Here is a 10676-nt window from a genome sequence, read left to right as displayed (position 1 = left end):
GAAGTATATTTTCACTATTTGGATGGAAATTAAATTACATGTCATCTTAGTACACTAAGATATGTGAGGCCATTTACATACATAACATCACCAATAAAGTCACGCGACTTTTGATTATCTTAACGGATAATCAAGACGATGCAAAAAATCAGAGGGCAAAACTATACCTACGACAGTGTACGTCAAAGTTTGATCAGACATGATGTTCTTATGCGATAGTCTGAACCCTTTCTGAAAAACAGAATATATTTTTCGTCACGACTTCTATGGTCATTCCATCAAGTAAGTTGCCGACAGAGTTATTGAACTGCAATTTATATCGATTTATGTAGACTACATTAATATTTGATTATTGATACGTAAAAAGCGAAAAAGTATGTTATATGGAAAAATAAATGAATTATTTTAGAAACAGTTTCTCCAAGTTTTCCACTGGGAACTCGATGACAACAGCTAGAATGTAGCCTCCAGCAAATGATAACACGACTGACGCCAAGAAATAATATACCTAAAGATAAAAATGATTACAACAAGATCAGCAAGTTTTGCAAATATAACAAAGAGCAACAAAGGAACTGGTATAGAGTGTTTTCACCAGATATCATAGCCGCCATTTTGGGGTAAAAATTGAAAAGAATTTATATTAAGTTCTTTAGTTTGGGCCCTCAAAATGGCTGCTAAATCTATTGTTTAGTTGATCCCAATGGAACGAGTGAAAACGCTTTATAACAAACCAGTTTGTACGAATGGGGATAACAAAAGTTGACGACATACCGTAAATGCAATGCTGTAATGCATAGAGCCATTTGCTGCATACAACATGTAGTGAATAACGATCATATGAATGAGGTAAACAGAGTAGGTCAATCGGCTGAGTGGGATCCAGAATCTTGCAGACAAGAACTCGTTAATGTAACCTGAAAAAGTTTTCTTTTGAGTATGTAAATACATTTTTTGATTAGCTTTATGACATGTATGACATCTAAATATATGAACATTTTCGATTGATATTTTCATAAATTTTCTGTTATGTTTCCAGAAATTACATAAATCCTGCACTGATCTCTCTATTCATTAAATACATACTCTTTTGCCTAGCCTGGAAAGCGCAGGGACTGGACAATCAATATGATACTACGTGCATTCAAAGATAAAACAATCTCAAAGATTTGTTATTGTCCAATCAATATCTCATTGTCTAAGCTTTGTGTGGCCAGCATCAGGAGTTTTACAAATAAATTACGTAAAGCAGATTAGCTTCATCGGAGTTGACTCTTCGTTCATGTTTGGAGACGGATTAACATTATCATATGTGATGGCAACTAAAATGCATTAAAATGCCAATCTTACTTCCGTAACCAAAGTGACAAGCATAGGTAACCCATGCAACCGCCAGTCCCCAGAGGAGTCGCTGAAGTGTTCCAAAGACAATTTCTCCTCCCCGAGTCCATTCATTTTCACCACGAACTGCCGACTTGAATGGCCCATATACCATTGTCATAGCAACGGCAAATGCCACGCACCAGCCGGTGATTGCAATTAACTAAATTACCAATGTTAAAGTGAAAACAACCATTGTGCGAGGTCACTAACAAAGTGTTGGAGGCTAGCCCTAATATTTGAGGCCAATTCGTCAAAAGTTCAGGGTGATTGCTTTATTGAAAGCTGGGCGATTTGTCCAAGTAAGTTAAGGAAATATCAGGTCAATCGTTTTTATCTATTCAATTATATGTCATCTACTCATAACGTATAAAAGGTTTCAACGATGCACCAATATCAACAACAGCAAATATGAGCAACCATTTAACCACAATGTTGGCAAAATTGAATGGTGAATATCACCTACAGTCCCACTCCCTTCGCTCATTTGATGTAAATTGTGAAGTATACACAATGGATGATGTATTTTTATGAACTTACCCAACCGTGTTTTTTAAAGGGGTTACGGTATTTCTTGTAGATGACGTAACCAATGATAAATCCCACCAGATAAGGCTGAATGCGACAGTACGGTTTACTATACTCATATTTGTTGTATTCCGCTCTTTTTCTCTGCCTAAAACATTTAAACGCTTGCTTAGCAGTGAAACTTATGAATAGGATGTATTAAGTTTTGTTTATAGTTTTTTAAACAACTGTACAACCACAAGCAGATTTTTGCCGCTTACGTCTTGACACGAAAAGATGTTTGAATTTCGTTTGTCACTACATCAATGCATCCGCTAGTTTGTACTCAAAAAAACGTTTGAAACTTCAAAATAATTCATTTACCCATCTTCAATTGGTCGAAGGGATTTGAGAACTATTAAAGGATCCACGTCATAACCAACATAGATTGATGGAATTGTTATTGTGCTTATTGCCATCAGTGCACCAGTTCCTGCAAATAATCCTCGCCATCCAAATCTAAAAATACAATTATAATATTTTGAAAAATGTATCAACACCATCAAGGTTTCAGGATCGATGCACAATATAGTTTTAGTCTCTATTAATGGCAGACGTCGACTTTTATCCAAATGTTTTAATGTTGTCAAATACAAACTAAATAGCCAATCAAATCACGCGTTGCATACACAATATACGAATTGCGGAAAGTGGAGTACTAGAAATCATTCTTATACTAGTTGTAAATTCATTATTGGTACAATAAACTCCTCGGCGTAATCAAGTTAGTTTTGTATTCAATCGTCAAAACTGATTTTTGCAAAACATTCAATTTTTTAATTGACATGATAGTGTTAAGTGTATATATCCTAAAGATGTGTCGAAAGAGTTTAAATTCAAACTTTGGTCGATTACTGGTCGTTTGACACTTGAGATGAAAATGCTCTACATAAAATTGAGAAAATACAATCATTTTGTCCCCGTACACTTACCTGTACGCCAAAACTATAAGTATCGGTGAAATTACGTAGAATTGCATATCATTTGCTAAATACCAAACCCATCCAATGCACTAGAAATACAATTTGGAAATGTAGAACTTTTTAATACACAATTATGTTAAATAGAACTATGTTATATAGCATTATGTTGTGCTGTCAAACTGTATTATTTAAGAAATAAAAGATGTTTACTGTGTTTGCACAGGCTTATGCAAACCGAGGAGACCTTTGGGAGAACTCGAGAGCAGATCAGTGCAAGCCCGAGACCGAAGGTCGAGGGTTACACATGCTCGAGAAAATGCAAACATGCAACCGAAGGTCGAGGGTTACACAATAATGCGAAAAAAGACAAACATTTTAATTTTTCCTCTATAATTTATTCATGATCGATTTGCAAATTCTCTTTGACTGATTGATTGCTTAGATTGATAAAATTGGTTGAGCTCAGATGTGTTTTGCACTGGCTGATGCAAACTCAGCTCTTGACCAATCAGCGCACGCGTTTCATTGTGTTTATTTTATAAATAGAATTGTGTTATATAGAGTTGTGCTATATAGAACTGTGTTAAGTAAAACTGTATTATAAAGAACTGCATGTGTGTTACATAGAACTGTAAAATAAAGATTTTGTCTTGATGACAAATAAAAAAATCATTTTAAAAAGAGCAAATAACGTGGCGAATGGTTAAATTAATAATATAATAGTTCTTAAAAGAACTGTTTAAAACCAGAACACTAACCCAATAATTCTAAAAAAACTGTTTTTACAGCTAAAAACACTGTGGATGATGAGTGGTCAGCCGAAATGCACAGTGTCTTTTAGCTTTGAAAACAGTTCTTTTAGAATTGTTGGGTTTGTGTTCTGGTTTTAAACGGTTCTTTTATATTATTATTTCAACCATTCACCATAGTATTTTTAAAACGATTTTTTAAAAAGAACTGTTCATGCAAAACTGTGTTGTGCAGATCTGTCATAAAACTGTGTCATATAGCAAACTGTGTTATGTAGAACTTTGTGTGTTGTATATAGAACTGTGTTGCATATACTACTTTGTTGTATCGAGCTGCATTTGCTATGTTGAACTGTGTGTGTTGTATGTAGAACTGTATTGCATATACTACTTTTTTGTATCTAACTGCATTTGCTTTGTTGAACTGTGTGTGTTGTATGTAGAACTGTGTTGCATATACTGCTTTGCTGTATCGAACTGCATTTGCTATGTTGAACTGTCTGTTATTTGCGCATTTTTCTCTTGTGATCGTGAAAGCGTCGACTTTGAACTTTTATTCACCTGATCGTTGAACTCTTTCGGATAGAAGTTATTGATGTACAACATATTTGTCCACCACTTATCTTCGCAATTTTTCTCTTTGTATAAACTCAACCATGTAGGTGAATCAGATAAGATTCCTTTGATATGAACCGCAAACAGAACAACGAACATTAGAGACGGAGTTAATCTGTTAGACATGAGAAGAAGTAGTCGGCTTGCTCACTGTACATATAAGTATATAATTTTAAAACTTGTGCTAATAACTATGATTTACCTTAAATATCTGTGGAGGTAAAACAATCCCCAATTAACTTTGCCTTGAGTTCTTTCCATTTTTCTCAAACATGTATATGCAACGAGAAGTCCACTAAAATAGACAGTTAGCACAATGCACTTAATGGTTTATGAGAAGTTCACTAAACTCAGTTTAGTACCATGTAATGCATGGTTGAATAAGTAGTTCACTATTAAGAGGTCAAGTAAACACCATGCAATGATTGGTTAACGAGAAATCTGCCGTAAGCGCTCATGCAGTATAAACACAAAAATAGTTGGTGAGAAAATGTACTAGCTAATTTTTCTTCCATTTATAAAAACAGTCCTTTTATGATTGAGAGCAACACATCCATCCGTTTTTTTTGACCAGAATAATACTGAATCTATCCAAGCTTAACTTTTTGGTTCAAGATGTTATACACGTCTTGGCGTATTAAAAAACTATACGTACCTTAAGAAAAAGAAACTGTCTACAGCAAAGTAAGCATTAGCGACGGCCATTACAGTGACAGACTCAGCTTGGCGAAGGAACTCCTTTTTGTTTGCTAAAGTATTAAATTATTTTACTGTCTACATACTTTATAATGTGAAAAACGTGATTTATTTTCTTATGTGCATCAGTTATACAAATAAAAAAAATGCGACCTATAGACTGCTACGACAGTATAATTATGAAAATAACTTGTAGAATAAGTAGCCATAGTAGCTAATAATTTATTAACGGGAGTTTAGTGCTGCTTGGAAAACTTACTGAGTAAAAGTTGGTGATGCTGTAAAGATACACATGTCCCAGGATAATCCAGAAAATACTGATCACTCTTATACCATTAATGGATGTAATAGCAGCGCTTGAAACACTCGTGTCGAAAATTTTCCTTGTGTTCCGTTGGAGAGAAAAACATAAGAACACCTCCGCAGTTTTCGCTAAAATGAGAAAGCAAAAAGTTTTTCATATTTTTCATATTTTTAAAGTTTTTCTCACTCTTTTTTTATCTTTGTAACAAAATATAACGTTCATAACCATTAGACAGAATGGTTATTGATTTATAAAATCATTTATTCTGTATGATAGAAATTCCCAAGAGAAGATATGTCTGGATACACTTGTGTATAATTACTTATTTTTATGCATACTTTAAAATTCTAATTCCATTAGGCTTGTTTCAAACGTCGCATTTTACATGCACCGAATGCGTTTAAAATAAAAGAAAATGAGATAAAATTCCTCATTAGCTTTTGTTTTAAATGCATTCGCCTCATGTAAAATGCCTCTTTAAATTGGCCTTAAATTCTAATGCTATGACTTATATTATAGCAACCTCGTTCTCAGGCTCTTTAATTTGAAAGCTCCTGGGAACGAGGTTGATATTATAGGTGGATGTGAAAAAACCAAACTTTAGTTCTTTAAAGATCTTACTTTAACTATGAAATTATTATAACTTCCAATACTTATGCTAATTTAAACCGCGATTTTTTTATAAATAAACGACCCAAACATTGTTCATATTGCAGTACGATGATCGCTACATACAAGAAATTTCTTAAAATGTCAACTTTAATTTGAACAATTCTGAAATCTCCATACATCTTAAAATTGTCGTCATTTTACGATCGATTGCAACTGCGTCTTCTTGCTGCGTCCATTTACCATTTGCTTTCATCTCAAAGTCCCCCTCTGCATCGGATAATATTCCTGTTTCTTCAACAGTTTTGTGATGCTCCGAATAGCATCTAGTATGCTTCCGATCAAGCATAGAAGCATCAATACACCACAAAATGCACTGCGTTGAAACAAATAATCAAAAAAATACTGCCGTTAGAAATATGCAAGAACAAAACGGTGCAGGACATTTTTTATGTGACGTCCTACTTTATATTTTACTGTTACATGCAATCTGATTGGCTGCACAAGCGGTCTGTATGAGACCGTTTGTCGGGCGTTGACTTACGCTACGCTATTTTTAACCGCTCATCAAAGAAACCGAAGATTACCAAACAGCAAATAACAAAAATCTTTATTATTTACTGATTTTATCAGTCCTATATAAGGACGTACGTTCTCTTTGTATCTGCTCAGTTTAATTTTGCGTGATACTATTTTGCCGACTTGATTGTCTAAAACTAATAAACTCAATGTCATCTAAAATTACGAATGCCAAAGAGTATTTTAGTAAGACACAAGACAATAGACACTCCGTATATTAAGTGTCTATTGTCCTATGTACAGACTTACGCACGTATAAAATTAATTTCTGTTTTTTTTCGTACATTGTCAATTTAGTGCCAGTGTCATATCCCGGTCCTTTGATACATTTGGTGCCGTATTCATATACTTCCACGGCTTTGTCTGTGAGTTCAGAGACTGAAAAAAGAGATCAATACGCGCGCATGTCACAGTTGTACTGAGCTTGTGTCCGAGGTCCGAGCCAAAAATCGTGGTTACTGGGTACATGTTGGGACATTTGCATTTCAACAGTTTAAGCAATTTTATTTATTTGCAAACATTAAGTATTTTATACTAGACCAGCCATGTTTCCAGGTATCTTGGGAGGTCTTAGGCCTTTCATCGCTAGTTTAAGGTTTGGCTGGCCTGCTTTGCCATTGTTCCTCTGGTGTGAACCAACGCTTACCAAATGTTCAGTGGTTTTGTCTTTATATCATTAATGGAATCACAATGAATTTAGCTACTAACTTTAAACTTACCTTGATTGGTCGCAACCTTAAGAATGGCAGAAGCATTATCCGAAGTGCAACTTTGTGGAAAGCAACCTGTCCAGAATATGGCTTGCATGTTCTGAAAGAAATTAAGTGTATAATAAACTGATTCTACGACAACAATTTCCACTCTGCGCGGTGAGAAAAAATTGAAAAAAGTGAAAATCGATTTTCTCAAACATGCAGTTCATGTTTATCCTGAGTAAATGATGTAAATTACATCGTACATGCAATTTATCCAACTGGTGACACGATGCTATTTACACAACCAACTTCCCATGCCTCATCACATGCCAAATTAAATGTATGTTTGTTATGTATTTCGTAGTAGTAAATGTTTAAAAGTGTGTTTATGCAGTGAAATTTGCACGCACTTTTGTGTTAAATAAATATTCGGATATTTGCAAGCAATTTGATATATTTATGTCTATTTTATGTTGAATGGAAGTTGACTAGTTTCATCTCCAGAAATTTTCCTTTTGAGCGAATATTTTTGGCTGCCATCATGTTTGAAGAGCAACATTTCTGTGCGTACATTATTGAATCTAATGAAAAAATCTTATGTCTGAACATTGACAATTTCCCTTACCAGTTTCAAAAGTGGAATTTGTAATAATAATAACGATCCACAAACATGAGCATTTTCTATGTCGTATTCGCATACTTCGTGTGCACCACCCCAATAATTGTTTCCTTCAGTCAGTCCACTGTGAGGTTTTCCAGCAGCGTCAATATCTAAAAAAATATTTTCATTTCAAGCGATGGTGTAAAATCCTCTATTAAGTGGGAAATCGATGTGTAAAATGGCGTAATTTTTAACGGTAGACAACGAGACTTGATTAAGTTGATTGCAAAAAAACAACTGTTATTTTAAATTTTCAATGCAGAGCTGCGAAATAGATGAAACCTGATGCAGGAAAATCCAATAATAAACAACCAATAGTATTATATATTATCTCTTATCGACGTTAATCGACTTAACTTGTCACATCATATTTACAAGAATGTTGAATCAACTTGATTGATATTGCTTCAGACGTTTTAGTATTTGTAGCAAGTGAGTATTTTGGAGTGTGATTTGGAAAAGAGGCTATTTTAGGAAACGTAAACCGTTGCATAACCGTACAATATTCGCCAAGGGTGACCGCGCTTTTCACGCTCTGAATATAGACGCGACTGCATACCTTAAATTTTTAGTTTTGCATGATTTTTGTGTGGAAACTGCAAAAAATCTGTTTGTTGTAGCAGCCAATTGTGCAAGATAGCGGCTAAAGCGTCGCCAAGATGATGAGGGAGTTAAGATGTGAAGTAGAAATGAAAAAATGGGCTTTGAAATAAGATGGAAAGCGACACACATCATATTGCGTGCAGTATGCAGTTTTCCTAAGCCGACAAGTTTGTACTGTATTACTTTCTTATTCATTGCGTGAGCGACTATTTCAATTCAGCCTCAAAAAGTACTTCTTCATACATGTACAAATAGTACAATCCCTCTCAAATATAAACTGTTTAATTCTCAATTATACTTACACTTCACCATGACGGCAGTTTCATTTGCGATCATTTGCAAGTCTTTACCACATTGCCCGAGGTTTAAACTTTTTAGATTGTTCATTACTGAAGTAGTGAAGAGAGACAAGGGATTCATCGCACGAAACGATTGCGAGATGGCTTTTAGCAGTTGTGCATTCTGCGATGCACTCTGTGTCGAAGAATTCAGCTTCTTTAGGAGATCAAAAAAGGTTGTGTTGCTCAATTGATCCATCAAATTCGTAAGAACAACATTAGGATTAGGAAAAGTTCCAGTTGGGGATTCTGTTGTTGTTATTCCTACATCTTGTGCTGTTGTAACGTTGGTATCGGAATACCCAAAATATAGGAAGCACAATGCAAGGAACCATGACGTTCTTAAAATGATGTGAAACATTGCCATGTTGGTGATAATCCAAACTAACGTAAATTAAGATAATTCCCTGTAATTAGTATTATTGTAACTTGATTCCAAACGTCGTGAAGCTTTTGAAATTGACGAACGTAAAATTACCTCCACAGACGTAAAGTTAAAATAACAAGTTACAATCATACGATACTGGCTTTGTTAAACTCACGCTTACGGTTTACCTTCTTTGGCTTACGGTTTACCTTCTTTGGCTTACGGTTTACCTTGTTTGGCTTACGGTTTACCTTGTTTGGCTTACGGTTTACCTTGTTTGGCTTACGGTTTACCGGAAGTTCTGTTCACCGCCAAATTGCAATATTGAAGTCACTGATGCGTTGTTGGCAAACATACGGCACTGGAGGTTTTCGCAAATGATACCCAAAAATCGTTAAAGATAAAAAACCCATCCGAATGAAAACTATGTTGAAAAAGAAAAAACAATATAACTTGATACATAACTTATTTGCCAACATACATCTGAGTACGTGTCATACAAAGCATTTCCACATTGAAGGAAAAGCTGTGGAAAGATGGTCGAACTTCTGGATTCTGATACAACTTGCTAGTCATATTTTGTATCAATCGCCCGTATTCTAAAGGCACCCTCACACTTATTCGATAGAGCGTTATTTTTATGTCGCACTCGATGAGTGTGAGTGTGAGGGAGTTTTTAGAATACGGGCAAATATTGCGATGGAAATTGCTGTGTTGCAATTTTGTGGTGAACAGATCATCTGTTTTGAGTGTAAATTTATTGAGCGTTGAGCAAGCAGCACTGAAATTTACGACATAAAATATATTTTACATATGGCGTTCACTATAGACACTCACATCAAATACTTAGTCAATGCAGGGCAACGCAACGATCGAATCAACAAAAAAATTCTGCTTTGATACCCTAACCTCATTCGATTGGTGCAGACGATGAAGTACGTAAAGAACACGTGATTTATAAAGCGTTTATTTTATTCACGTAATTTCGCCACAGCTCACGAGAACGATTATACATCTATACGTCTAATTAACCTAAACTACTCTACTGCTTTCCTAGAGATTTTCAGAATTTAGTTTTTACTGTAATCTGCTTGTGTCTTGTACAGCCTCAAGAGTAAAATTATACTGTCTATCTTGTATGTACGAAAATCAAATACGACAAAATGAGAGGAGCATCTTCAATTAATTCATTTATTGTCGTCCAAATGATCGTAATAAAGTAAACATTTCCTTTGTGCCCTAAGCTGCCGATCTTCGGCAAACGTTTTCAGTACAAGCCAATGGTACAAGCTAAAATTTGTCAAAATTGCTAATAACAATCCTCAAAAACATTAATTCCTTTAATAAAATCCATAAAAGTCACCGAAAATCCTAATTTTAAGGATAACTCATAGAAAAGCATATGGTTTGTAGATGAATTGCCAGGTGAAATTGCTCATGCATTATTTTTCTGAATTGTAGTACATTTCACTTTTGCAGCATAACCTAACATTACAAGGGCCGGTTGCACGAAGCCTGAATAGCGTTATCCATTGGATAGCAAGTTTTTTTAAACTTTTATAAAACCTTTTAGAAGGCAAAATATATGAG

General features: G+C 34.8%; 1 protein-coding gene across 1 annotated transcript; it reads right to left on the bottom strand.

The window, feature by feature from the left end:
• Window positions 1-283: 283 nt before the first annotated feature.
• LOC124459416 (nose resistant to fluoxetine protein 6-like) lies at window positions 284-9259 on the bottom strand. Its single transcript, XM_047008878.1, has 15 exons — window positions 8684-9259; window positions 7743-7888; window positions 7142-7232; window positions 6676-6800; window positions 6024-6219; window positions 5186-5362; window positions 4890-4983; window positions 4437-4529; window positions 4181-4349; window positions 2880-2959; window positions 2272-2406; window positions 1921-2056; window positions 1351-1543; window positions 775-917; window positions 284-508 (listed from the first exon to the last, which is right to left on the bottom strand). The coding sequence occupies exons 1-15, from the start codon at window positions 9084-9086 to the stop codon at window positions 401-403; spliced, it is 2289 nt and encodes a 762-aa protein (XP_046864834.1). The 5' UTR covers window positions 9087-9259; the 3' UTR covers window positions 284-400.
• Window positions 9260-10676: the final 1417 nt, after the last annotated feature.

The sequence above is a fragment of the Xenia sp. Carnegie-2017 genome, unplaced genomic scaffold (genome assembly GCF_021976095.1).
Source record: "Xenia sp. Carnegie-2017 unplaced genomic scaffold, XeniaSp_v1 HiC_scaffold_1, whole genome shotgun sequence".
In the NCBI taxonomy this organism is placed as follows: Eukaryota; Metazoa; Cnidaria; class Anthozoa; order Malacalcyonacea; family Xeniidae; genus Xenia; species Xenia sp. Carnegie-2017.
This window is presented reverse-complemented; position numbering and strand designations above follow the sequence as displayed.